This window comes from Dermochelys coriacea, chromosome 1 (genome assembly GCF_009764565.3).
Source record: "Dermochelys coriacea isolate rDerCor1 chromosome 1, rDerCor1.pri.v4, whole genome shotgun sequence".
NCBI lineage: Eukaryota > Metazoa > Chordata > Testudines > Dermochelyidae > Dermochelys > Dermochelys coriacea.
Genome location: NC_050068.2, coordinates 169,322,360 through 169,336,235, shown reverse-complemented (window position 1 = coordinate 169,336,235; position 13,876 = coordinate 169,322,360). Strand labels below are relative to the sequence as shown.

The 13,876-nt window shown below is 37.2% G+C and overlaps 1 protein-coding gene across 6 annotated transcripts in view; it reads left to right on the top strand.

Annotated features, from left to right (window-relative positions):
• Nucleotides 1-12,530, top strand: part of GABPA (GA binding protein transcription factor subunit alpha) — a 40,790-nt gene extending 28,260 nt beyond the window's left edge. For 4 of the 6 annotated variants that reach the window (XM_038380145.2, XM_043509091.1, XM_043509098.1 and 1 more), the window contains 5 exons: nt 1,061-1,255; nt 2,080-2,136; nt 3,119-3,259; nt 4,266-4,458; nt 9,361-12,530. In XM_038380145.2, coding sequence (XP_038236073.1) covers nt 1,061-1,255; nt 2,080-2,136; nt 3,119-3,259; nt 4,266-4,458; nt 9,361-9,589 — 815 coding nt within the window. In that variant the 3' untranslated portion in view covers nt 9,590-12,530. The remainder of the gene's footprint in view (nt 1-1,060; nt 1,256-2,079; nt 2,137-3,118; nt 3,260-4,265; nt 4,459-9,360) is intronic. The other 2 variants (XM_038380974.2, XM_043509110.1) reach the window with 1 other exon arrangement.
• The last annotated feature ends 1,346 nt before the right edge of the window (nt 12,531-13,876 follow it).

Genomic DNA, 13,876 nt, shown 5'->3' with positions numbered 1-13,876 from the left:
GATAAGATACAGCTCTTGCTTTTTCCTAGATGAGGGAATGAGGAGAGAACTTTCCTGATCCATTCTGTTCAGAAAATCACAGAAACTATATCTGTGTCTATCCATGATACCAAGCTGTTTTTTGTTAGGGCTTCCCAGAGCTCTCTCGGGGTTTGGAGGATAAACGGCTCTCATGTCCCAACGTAGATTCCAGAGTTATGCTGTGCTCACAGAAGCATTATTATCGAGTATAGTGTTAGCCTAAAGAATTTACAGGATATGACAATAGTAACGGGGAAAAAATGGATCCTGCATGTGAAACAATTTTTGACAGCCATCTGTTGTAACTAGGCCAACTGAGTGAACAGTTAGAACAAGGCAAAAAAAACCCAAAACTATTCATCCTTCTCCCAGAAAAGTTAGGAAGCTTAATGATGTTGCTTAGAACTCTCACTAGCCACCAATATCCTCAGCTCCTCGCTGGTTGCACACAAAGTTTTACTGACCTAGATCGTGGTTGGGGAAGGGTATCCCATCCCAAGATAGGGAAGGTTAATGATTCATATTGGAAGGAATGAAACAAAAAAATTGGTAGACAGAGCAATACAGGGCTCAGAAATTTTCAGAGATGGCGAAAAGAAATGGTGATCCAAGTCAGAGGCTTGCATTGCACTCCAGATACTGCACTGTCTCAGGCAAAGCCATAGAAAGCAAATTAGCAAGTCCATAGGAATAGTTTTGTAGTGGCATCTTGAGAATCAAAATTTCATTTGTGTTGTGGCTTTCCACACCTTCTACTATCTTCCCTTTTTGTTTCTCTGTGCAAAGAATGTTTGTGGCATAACCAGGCTCTGTTACTAAAACTTAAGAATTAGCTCTTTTTAAAAGAAAAAAAATTTAACAACTCATTCATATGACTTTTCAGTCATACTTGTTTCAATCACATAGGACAGTGTTTTTTCTCTGGTTCTTTTTATTGTTAGTCACTATAGGGAATAGTTCTGTAGTGTCTAAAATGGACAGGGTGACACACCTTTTACAGTTATCAGTTGTTTAATATATTTTTCTTCTTTTTTCCTAGACCCTGTACAGTGGTCAACAGACCAAGTACTCCACTGGGTGGTATGGGTGATGAAGGAGTTCAGCATGACTGACATAGACCTCAATACTCTTAGTATTCCAGGCCGAGAGTTATGTAGCCTCAATCAAGAGGACTTCTTCCAGAGGGTCCCTCGGGGAGAAATCCTTTGGAGCCACCTGGAGCTTCTTCGAAAATGTATGTGAGCTTTCTCAATGACTGATTTAGTTACTGTTTTTTTCCTGTGGAAAGATAAAGACAGTTGTGAACAGTTCAGGTTATTTTCCTACTTTCCATTATCAGTGAAAGGGAGGGTGTCAAATACAAGATAAGGGAATATGTTATAATGAGAGTACTTGCTGTTACAAAAGAAATGTCTATATTTTAAATCTGGTTGGCCCATCTTTCCTCAAATTTTATTACTGTTAATCTAATACAGGAAGTAAAGTATAAGCGGTATGGCTCTTACAACATACCTGAGAATTCCTGATTTATGTTTTTATTATTAGCTCTTAGTTCATCTTCTGATTTGACAGTCTTATAATTAAATGTTAAGTGCTGTTTACTATGTTGCAGTCTCACATAAATGTGAAAGTTACTAAACTAATTCTTTAGCCCATATACACTGCAGCTAATCTATTGTGTATTCAATGTTTAGATACAATTAGGTAGGCTGATTTTCTGTCTGTGACCATGAAAAAAGTACATCATATAAACAAAATAGAAAGTTTGTGTGGGTAAAGACTAAAAAAAAATAGTGTGTGTAATATTCTAAAAATACATTTGTGAAAATAAAGTGCCATCCCAGATACCCATCAGGACATAAAAAAGGCTGTGCATACTTTCACGTGGTGTTACATATTTACTCTTAAGTCATCATCTTTATTACACTCTACAACCTTTATGTTGTTTCTCTGCATTCCTTTCTTGTTTTCTCGGTTATAAATCCATTTGGCATTCAGTTGACTTATGAGGGTAAGGATTTGAATAAAGATTTTAAATATTTTTCTTTTACTTGGCAGATGTATTGGCTAGCCAAGAACACTCTGGAGAAATAGCAACAGTTACTATTGATCAGCGTGAGTAGTCATGCCAGTAAATTATTAAGACAGGTGTTTGTCAACTAGAAATGTGGGTTCAGCACTCGTGCTACCAAAAAGTCAGAAAAGCCACAGAGAAATAACTCATCTTTTGCATGTTTTTCAACTTGAAAGCAAAGCTTTAATTTTTTAGCCACTTTAAGAGTTTAATTTAATCAGAATTTTGAATGTTTCTAACTTTCTTATTATAATGATCAATAGACTTTACCATTATTCTGCACCATAATGTGACACAAGTGAAATATTTGTAATATCTGCTGTTCAGAACTGCATTCTTGGTGAACATATATCAGAAATAAGTTCTGTATTTAAAAAAAAGTAGCATATCTACTGCAATGCTAACACCAATTCCATTTTAAATGGTAGCAACAATTAAAATTATTCTTAAGGTGTAGGTTTATGAATATCCATGTAGGTCTTTGGAGGGCAAATATTTTGAATTTTAATATTGATGCGCGCGCACACACACACGAACGTCAGAGTTATGAACACCAAAGTTATGAACTGACCGGTCAACCACACACCTCATTTGGAACCGGAAGTACACAGTCAGGCAGTAGAGACCCAAAAAAAAAGCAAATCCTGTACAGTAATATGTTAGTAATATGTTTAGTAAACTACAAAAAAAGGGGGCAATTTAAAGAAAAAAAAAGACTTTACAAGGTAAGGAAACTGTTTTTGTGCTTATTTTATTTAAATTAAGATAGTTAAAAGCAGCATTTCTCTTCTGGATAGTAAAGTTTCAAAGCTGTGTTAAGTCAGTATTTAGTTGCAAATTTTTGAAAGAACAACCATAACATTTTGTTCAGAGTTCCAAACAACCTCCGTTCCTGAGGTGTTTGTAACTCTAAGGTTCTACTCTGTGTGTGTGTCTGTGTGTGTGTGTTCTCTCGCATGTATGGCTCAGGTTTTTGTACCAACAAGTTATAATTATTGTTCTCCAATGTTTGCTCTTTCACAGCTGTGCAAATTATTCCAGCATCTGTACAGCCTGCTACCCCAACCACCATTAAAGTAATAAACAGCAGTGCAAAGGCAGCTAAAGTACAAAGAGCACCAAGAATCTCAGGAGAAGACAGAAGTTCACCTGGGAACAGAACAGGTATTTTCTCAATTTTATTTTAATGTAAATGCTATAAATATTTAACAGTTAAATCACACGCTGAATTTGCAGAATACAGCCATATCCCTTACAGATATGATTTTGCCAAATTTTCTAAGGGCTGCTTACTTGGATATGAGGCCTGTAGGGAAAATCCAGGTGTGACAGGAAGTGCTGGTACAGTATAAGGCCTCAGACCTTTTGAGTTAGTACTATGTTAGCACTTCCATCAACGTAGTACTGTCTTGTAGATGAGACAAACACAAGTTTGACCATTGTCTTAAATGTGCCCCCCTTCCTCCCACTCAATGCCATTTGCTCAGGTTTTTTCTCCTTCTGACTGGATCATACGGGAAGGAAGCAGGGATTGGCAAATATGTTCCAGAATTCTAACCTGGCACTTAGCATACTGTTTGTTCAGTTTTCCTTTTTGCTCTGCTGGTAACTTCACCAGTTGGAGACCTGCTAATCCCTATGAAGTGAAAGCACTTTTAGGAAATCTGCATGTAGCTATGCAATTTAATTTCAGAATTCTCCTTAGATTTTTCTTCATCCAAACTCTTTGTATCAGCTTCCCTGTTACCTTGCTTCTGTCCTCCAATATTGCTTTCCTTTCCTTTCTGTCCCTTCCCCTCAGTTAGGAGTTGATACTTCATCTGTCTCCAAAAAAACAAATCTCGCCTCAAAACCACATTTAAGTTTTGCTTGGTTGACACGCTCGGCAAAGTGCCTTGTGTCACTAGCCAAGATTTTCAAAAATAGGAACCTAGAACTAGGCTTCTAGGCCAAGACTTCAGTGAGAGCTTCTGGGTGTGCTGTACTTTTGAAAGATCAAGCCAACTGTTTAAGTGCCTAAACGTGCACTTAGAAACTAACTTACAATCTTGGCCACTGTATAACATAGATATTGAGCTGTCCTAAACTGAAGCTTATGAAATCTTTAAAATAACTTCAGCTCTGTAGAAAATAACTTCTGTTTAGCTTTAATGACTTTTTATCTCTATAGGAAACAATGGCCAGATTCAGCTATGGCAGTTTTTGCTAGAACTTCTTACTGACAAAGATGCTCGAGACTGTATTTCTTGGGTTGGCGATGAAGGGGAATTTAAACTGAATCAACCTGAGCTGGTTGCACAGAAATGGGGACAACGTAAAAATAAACCCACCATGAACTATGAGAAGCTTAGTCGTGCTCTACGGTAAGAAGCTCTACAACTAAATTATTTCATGAAATGATTGTATACTTTTCTCTAACTGTGTAGTATTCTGCGAGTTACATATGGTCTTTTGTGATTGCACATCAGTTAAAAACAGACAGGTATGGACAACCATGCCACCTTCTGTTGCCATTCTCATCAGCTGAGCAGGATGGGTCATTGGATGTATGAGTGGTTGCCTTTAGAAAACAAATGGAAAATGCTATGATTGATAATCTTTGGATAATATGTTTAACAATTTTGTGGGGAAATAGTCACTGAAACAGCTTTAGTTACAGAATTTAAGATGTATGTCTACACTTCACCTCACTGGCAGCGGCGTGTAGGGTATGTGTAATGCTCTTGCCATTTTTTCCACATGCTAAGCAGCTTCATCATTTCTGAGGGCAGAGAGAACTTGCCCATTAAAAATCTTATAATACAAATTTCATTTGGTAGCTTTGACCAATAAATACCACATTAAGGTATTGAAGTTAACTTGCACAGTTTAAAAAAAAAAAAAAAAAAAAAAAAAAACCCGCAGTGATTCTGGAACTGCAAAAAATAACACTATTACATTTTGAGTACCATTGTTTCACCTCACCTACAGGCTTACAGCACCACTTGGCAGCTCCACATCATACTTCATCTAATTGCACATAAAATAAGCTTTCAAATCATATGTGATGTGGGTGTGTGTAGGATGGGTACATTAAAATCCAAAATTATGGCCCTTTTTGGAGATTTGCCACATGCCAAACTATTAGCAGAATTTCAGATTTTACATAGATTTTTTTCCCCTTATTAAGTATCATACTTAAAATGCTCATGTGTGCTGAAAAAGATAAGTCCAGGACCTCATTAGCATCCTTACTGTGAGAACAACACAAACTCAGACACACAATTGATAAGAAAATAGCTCCTGCTTTGTTTGCAGCCAGCATCACCATCTGATAGGTTGAACTTTCACAAGTCAAGAAAACTGAAATGCTTCAACTAAGCTATTTTCCTTCATCTGGGTTTTGTAGTTTGAAGTAAGTAGGAATTGTGCTCCCAAATCATGTTAAGGGTCGGATTTATAAAAACATTTAGGTACCTAAATATATGGGCTTAGGGCTATAACTTTAGACTGCTATTTTAGCAAATTCTTTCCTGTATTTAAAAGAAAGTGCACGATAGCTTTTTTCATTAAAACCATTTTTTCAGAGTTAACAAAGTAATAGATTTTTATGCCACTAAAAACATTGTCAATAGAATAGATTAGGCATATTTTCTATAAAATAAGATATAGGAGGCATTTTTGGGAAAGGTAGGTGAACAAGTTATCTTTCATGATTTCAATGTACTGAATCTGTTTAAAAAAATAATTACGAAGCTGAACTTTGAATATTTCACCTTCTAATTTGGAGTACAAAATTTAAGTAAAGTTTGAAAAATTAGTAAATGTCTATCTTTTAAATCCACTACAAACAGTTACTGTATGTCCTGCACATTGCTTAAACAGGTATAATTTAACAGGTCCTATATGTATGAACACACCCCTTGCATTAACAGGCCCAGTGCGTGCCATTGTGGCATTTCTGCAGTTCCAGTATTGATAGGCATCCTTTGACGCATCCATAGATAACAATTTCTGCATTGTTATGAGGGATTGGCTCTAGTGACATTTGCTTAGATACCAGTTCTCCATTGTGTTTGGCCCAGTTCATGTTCTCGCATAAGGGCAGTGTGGGATTGTAGCAGTTTGCCTGCTTCCACATCGTGGCTTGAAAGTGAGGCTTTTTGGATGTGGTAGTGCAATGCATCATTATTTGGGGTCAGTCCTTTAGTGATCGACACTTTGAGAACTTGTCGCAGCTCTCCTCTTTAAGTAAATTGTTCATGTTGCAGATGAACTTTTCTGCTGAAATGATTGTTTCATTCTATAGATCATCCTTCCCTAAGTTTCTTAGGAATCCATCTTTCTCCATAAATATTGTCCAAGCTGTTTTCTTGCTGTGCCCAGCAATATGGGAAACTGTATCGAAGCCTGTCAATGCCTGGAAAGAAAGTATTGTTTCTATATCTGCTTGTGGAAATACAGGCAGAAACTTCTCTTGAATAATATGCACAGGAATTTATCTGCGGGTGGGAGATTGGTGTTGGAGCCTTCATCACAACTTGCTGTGAGGCATTTTCTCATAGTGTGCCATTAACAAAAGGAAAACATCAATGCTGACACAACAACACAGTCCGCATCTGTGTGCATGCAGTGTTGTACAATCCTAGTGTCTGCCTCTTTGATGTCAGCTTGTAACTCACTTATGTCTACAGTTAGGTTGATGATTTAACTGTACTGTCTTCTTTAAAGCCTTCGGATAGGATAATTGTTTTGTGGAGCATTGGTTAGGAGTTTGTCATAGAAGAAGCAAGCCAGATCAGCCTTATTTTCTGAGTGGGCCAAGAAGTCTGGCCAGCTGTTGGGTAGTGGAACAGGTCTGTTCTCGTATGATTTTTTGAATTGGCCTACAAGCTTTTGAGTGCTTCTGTTGTATCATACCTTTAATAGAATCTGGAGTGAATCTGTTAAATGTTACATCAGTCCTGCTGAAATGCTGTCCAGAATGAAGAACTGACTTGACAAAAATGTTGCAAGGTCACCAAAGGTTGTACGTGGAAGAGGTTTTTCCAGTGGTGTTACACGTGATTGCCATGAATCATCAGACAGGATGTACTATCAAGTGTTATCTCATGAGGACAAGGGATGTCCCTGGTTAAAACACCTATCATAGCAGACTTATTTCCAATGCTAAGATACTCTTTACCTCAGAAAGAACAAGTGGAATTGGCATTAAGTCATGATGCAATATTTTGTGCAGATCCACCATCCTTCTTGCATTGTAGCAGTAATGATGTGCTGTGGTGTGAGACAATCAGCTTTTATTTTGACTACCTTGTCTTTGCTTTGCTTTTTTTCCCTCAACTGCATAGAGGAAGAAAAGCGTCCGACACCTTGTCTTTTTCAGGTCACGGAACTTGATAGGGGCACTTCGCTCCTTCAGCGTCATAAGCCTTTTCTGAACAAAGGTACTCGGTTGCTCCTGGTCATGTATTTCTGCATTCAGCAGAGCTTCCTGATTCATTTCTGTAGCCAAATCCTTCATTGCAATGTTTTGTAGTGTGTTGGAGGCTGGCTCACTAGTGAATAATTTGAACCTTTGAAATGTCATTAACACTTTATTTTCATCAACATGATCATGGTTCTTTCATGCTGCTGTGGATTCAATGCAAGTCGAATGGTCATCAAGTCCAAAACGAAATAATTTTCTGGTTTGGGCTGCAATTTGGGCACATAGATTATAGAAGAGAGCCCATCTACTGAGTGCTGAGGCTGATCTTGTGATATCTAGAATTCCTTCTCTTTTACAAGTGGCATTGACCCACTCTTGGAAGTGGTCCGGATCTACCTGATTGAATCTGTGGTTGGAATCTTTCAAAACTCAGTTGCCCGTATGTAACTTTTAAATTATCTCCAGAGGGAGCCGGTTCATTTCTGTTGCGTACACAGGTGCTCATCAAGCAGAATTTGTGTGATCATACCCGTGAGAGAACAGAAGCATTCTTTTGAAAGCATACAGGTAAAGCTCCCAAATTCCATTCTGTTGAGCTCTGTTGAAGAATAGGAGGATATGCACCATATCTATGTACTGCCACCAGGACTGGAAATTGGGATGGTTTTGCATGCTGCTTAGCACAAGTGATGCTATATGGCCATGAAAACTGGCAGATGACAGAACAGACACCTAAGTTATTGTAATCTTGCTGGGGTTTTTCTGAGTTTCTTGTCAAGTTGCTGTAGTTAGCTCAGAAGTTGTTTGGTAATAACAGTGGCCATATTATTTGCAGAGCTATCTTGTGAGCATGAGTGGCTTTTGCATAAATTTTACCAGCAATTACACGCGCTCTCATTTGTCTGCCTAAAATTCCACTTTCAGTCCAAACACTCGACAATCCAGAATCCTGAATATGCTGAAGTGCCCAGCACTTTTAGGAAGTTTGTTGATATGTGTAGACTTCCTAAGAATGGAATCAGGATATCCTTGTATTTTGGCACAGTCCATTTTAGTGCCATCAGACCAGGGAAGAGTGCTTGATAAACAGTCTTGATTACATGTTTCTGTTGAAGATGATAATGTGTAATTTGTGCAAGTCTTTTCACAACAGTACTCAGTGTATCAACTTCAGGAGCTTGGGGACTGAACGCTAAGCATGTAACCATATTTAGTTAATGGGGAATTATTGTTACTGTGCTTTTCATTAACACTTGTCCAGCCAGATTCTGGATTTTCAAATTGGCATTTGAGGAAAAATGCCATATCCTGTGCTTGAGCTTTCAAAGTCCTTTGGCAGCCATTTGTGTCCATTAAATCTTTCTTCTAAGACATCCTCAATGAATTTTGGTTCTGTTGTACCTTCTGTGATGTTAGTAGGAAAGATGGCGTTAATTGCATCTGGAACATTTAAAGTAGCATGACTTGTTGACTGTGTCCTGTAGGTCCTCTCTGTCAGGCTGCATACTGTGTGGCAAGAAACGTATTTTGCCGGTTAAGTGTACACTCATTTGTATCCATGTTATCTGCAGTGAAATGGATAAAATCTTCCTTTATCCTACGGCTGGTCTTCACTATAGAGCTAAATTGATGCTGCCGCAATAGATTTAGCGGGTCTAGTGAAGACATGCTCAGTCAATGGGAGAGCCCAAGAGAGAATAAAATAAATCTTTATCAAGATCTTACAATGAGAAAAAGAACCTACCCTTTAGCACCACAGTATCCTCCAGGGTGATCAATGGGGAGGGTGGGTGGGCTTCGTACACTGAATATTGCTCTGTTACTTTGCACTGATTTTTACTTTTTCTCATTTAAGGTATTACTATGATGGCGATATGATCTGCAAAGTACAAGGCAAGAGGTTTGTGTACAAATTTGTCTGTGACTTGAAAACTCTCATTGGCTATAGCGCAGCAGAGCTGAACCGGTTGGTCACAGAGTGTGAGCAAAAGAAACTGGCAAAGATGCAACTCCATGGCATTGCACAGCCAGTCACAGCAGTAGCACTAGCTACAGCATCCCTGCAAACTGAGAAAGACAATTAAGCACTAGGACCTGAAAATGGGAGCCTGAGGCCTTTCTTATATACCCAGAGCAGTTATCTTTATCAGAATCGGAAGCTTCTTTTTAAACCTTGACAGTACAATATGACGCATGATTTTCTACAAAGAACTGAGACTCCCATAAATTTGGATCTTTAACGCACTGAAATATATGCTATGTTAAGGGATCACCACAACTTCTTCAATATGAAGACAGACCCACTGTGTCATGTAGTCTGCTGAAATTGGTGAGGAAAGCTGAACTGGTTCATATTGTATGTCCTACAAAATATTTTTTGCGGCATTTTAAGAAAAGTGAAGCATCTACAGGAAACAAACTGGTCAGTAGTTTAAATTCAGCCCTTTCTGATGTTTTTTTATTCTTTATTGAACTACAAAATGGAATTGGATGCTTACACAGTTAAAGCAGGAGCTGCCCTTAAACATGCCTGTTAATCTCATCTAATCAAGCAGAGCAGAAAGAACAGACACATTAAAAATAGAAAGCGTCAAGTCCTTAAGACAATTTCTCTGTTTATAAGCAAAGAAAACTAAGAATAGACTAAACTGAAGATCATTGCTGAAGAAAGAGATCCAGGTTTAAGTCTGGCTTAGATGAAAAGCCAATTATGAGTATTTCATTGTAATGTGTAGCTAACATGCATATATGAGGGCAAGTTCTTAACTTCTGAAAAATGTTATGCTGGCTACTCAGCAAAAGAAAATTAATAAAGATTTTCCTGTTTTTCCTGTCAGGTGATTTAAAAACTTGAAAAGGTATCCCTCACCCAAAAAGAAGTTTTATTACTCTACGCTGCAGAGTATATTAGCCAATACTCCTTATACCTGCACTTAGTTGATCTTGATGAACTGAAGACTTAAGTTAATCACATTCAGCAGTCCTTTCCTGTTTAGAAACAAAATGAGTTGCAAATAAGTTTATAAAAATCTGAAGTTTGACTTCCAGATTATTGTACAGTTTTCCCTATTAAAATATAAAAAAATATAGTTTCTTATTTAAAATTAGTTTCTTTCCAAACTTCAGATAATGTTTTAAGGCCTCAGAAACAAAACTACACATTCCTGAGACCTAAGAAGGACACGGTTAAGGGTTTGGATACATTTTTCAAAATATATATAATTGGAATGTACCCTGAATCCAGAGACTGGTATTAATACTTCTTCAGTCAGGCATATACATGTTAATATGTACAAAATTGTGTCTCCCTGATTTGTGAGATTCTCCATTAATGACTTGCTAGACTTCTTTTGTTAGTCTGAATAGAGTATTTTTTACTTTTTGCCCCTTTGTTTAAACAGTATGAATATTGTGTTACCATGCATTTTTGCTGTTCTTGCAAGCAGATTTTTTTTTTTAAATAAGGAACCATCAGCAGAAGCTGTGGTGTCACTTGACAAGTAGTAAAAATATAATTGCATAAGAGAAAATCTTTAGCACCATGTTGAAAGGTCAAGTTACTCTTATTAAGTCAAGAATCTGGCTAAACTGACAGATGCTTAATGTAAAATGTACTTAAACTGAGTGGTGGGAGCACTACGTTATTGCTGTTGACAAGTAAAGAGAAACTGGCTTTCAAGGAATTGGAAATATGTGAGACTTGTATATTTTTTAGGGCTTATTTTTTAAGGGTACATCTGGGGGCTGAGGTATTTTTCTCAGTGGGGATGCATCTCCATGCCCCTCCTGTAGGCCTAAGGATCTCATGCCGTTTTGGCCATCTACCATTTAAGTCTCTAGCTGCCATCTCCACCATTGTAGCTTTCTCTTGGCAGATTCCTCCAGTGACTTTTTAATTTACCATTCTTGAATTACTGAAGCACTCCCTCATTTGCCAAAAGGGTGAGCGTGCTGCTTCTGAACGATGTATTAGCTTGATAAGAAGCTACACAAATCCTTTTTAGTCCTTAACAAATCCTTAAGTTACAGATATGGGTAAATAAGTCAGAAGTAAAGTCAAATGTCTAACTTGTATGACTGCTATAGAACAGTTGTAGCCCATATTCACTATTTATCAAGCATTTGAAATCTCTTATGTAAATAGCTGAGGTCACTATCTTGCTTATGAAAGGGAATATTAGGCTGCAAGTTGTGTAGCTAACAACTTTTTTCTGTGTCCGGAATTCAATTTGTGCAGCTCTGTTCAAGACAAGGATGGCACTGTAAATACAGGCTACAATTCAAGTAGCTAATTAATAAATGTGATACAACTGCCTCTTGGAACACTGCTCAATCTTTCTAGCAGAGGTCTAAAAAACTGCAAGTGGGCAGAGAAAGGAGGGGTTCAAAACGTTGACCGACCAAATCCAGTCTAATGGAGGATGAATTAATATCAAAGCTAATAAGTAAAATTGATGCTTTACTCTTGAATATACACAGAATTAAATAAAACTATTAGGAAAGATGGCCTCAAAACTTCCCATGTAAACTACATCTCATTATTATTTTGAAGCCATTTAATTTAGTAAATATGATTATCCCTTTTGGGTTTGTTTATATGCATTTATCTCCTGGTAGGATCTGCTGCTCTTTCACCATGTTCTTTTCATTAAAAAAGGACCAATGCATTTTTCAAACAGCATAAAGCTGTTGTCAAATGTCCTGTAGCTAAGAGAGAAATCTGACTAACTTGATGTCTTCAATTAAATAAAGGATGTAGAATATTATATGTCAATATAATTGTTTTGTTGCTGCCAGAAAAAAAAAGTATAATCCCAATTTTTTGTAAAAAAGGGGTTTTGCATACATTTTTACTCTTTAAATAAAGACACTTATACTCTGCTAATAATTATGTATTACTTTTATTTTGAATTTTTTTGGTAATTTTACATGAAACAATTATTTTCTATTTTTACTCTGATAAAATATTTGTGCATAAAATGTCAATATAGTAAAATAAAAAAAATAAAACTGTTGCACAGCTTATGTTTTGGTGATGATTCATTTGTTTTTCAGAATAGCTTCCACAGCTTTTTTAAGAAGAAGCTAGTTTTAAAGATAAGTAGTATGCACAATTTCATCTTCAACTACTAAAGAGCACAAGAAGAGGCAAAAATTAACTTCAAGCTCTCTTCAAAACCGATTTTCTTCACCTTAATATTAAAACATCTTTGTACTTGTGCTAGAACTACAACATACAGAGTTTTGTCTTCAGAAAACGTGTCAAAAAACCAAACCTGCTGTTTGTGCTACAAACGCCTCAAAACTACAAGAGCATGAGATGGATTCAGTATATATCCACGATGGAATTAATTAGAATGTGACTATGGATCCTTTTCTAGAAATCTTTCATGGAAGGATGTTCTATATATGTGTGTAGATTAATATGAAAAGGGCCAGTTTCATTTTAGTTTGAGTTAACGTATGTAAAATATGCTACTTATGCAAATATTACATATGATACATTTTTTGTTGTTGTTGCATGTAGGCTTTATTACTGGCTGTTGATACTCGAGCCAGAAAGAACACAGCTTGACTTTTAAATTCCAGGAGTTTCTGTGCAGATGATAGTAGCCAAATATATTTTACTTTTAAACTGAGCAAAGCTGCAATGGCGCTTTCTGAGAAACATGTATAGAACTTGGCAATGCCAATTTTTTTAATGCACTCACTTTTTGGAGTTCAACCACACTTTAAATACTTAACCCTTTTTTTTTAATGTGGCTCTTTCTGTGCCTGAATTGTTCTCTTTATACTTTTTTGTTTTGTAACTATGTGAAACACGTTGGATCTGATTTTTATATTACCTCAGAGGTGTAAAAGGCCTTGTTAAAGAGGACTCTCATCAACGATTTCATATCTTACAGCACACATCACCTACATGTAGTATAGCTTTGTATGATCTGGAGAAAAATCTATATCCTAATTAAAACATACCTCCAGATCTTCTAAATCAGTATAGTACCAATGCAACCAACAAACTATGCTGATTTACACCATCTGAGGATCCGGCCTGTATTAGCTAGGGTTTAATCTTTTTAATAATATTACAAACAGTTCTCATCTTCCTGTTAAAAGAAAAAAAGTGAGTGTCAGAGTTCTTTGTCCTTTTAGAGCAGGGATTCTCAACCTTTTTCTTTCTAAGCCCTACCCCTCCACCACATCCCCAATGCTAGAAAAATTCCAGGGCTCAGGTCTTCTGCCCTGGAACCCCCCCCTTCCCCCGCAGCCCAGCCTAGCACCCTACCTAGGTGTATTTTGACTTCTATTTTGTGGGGCCAGCTCTGCATGGTAGGGCCAGGGGAGGGAGCGCCACCTTCACCCCAACTTGC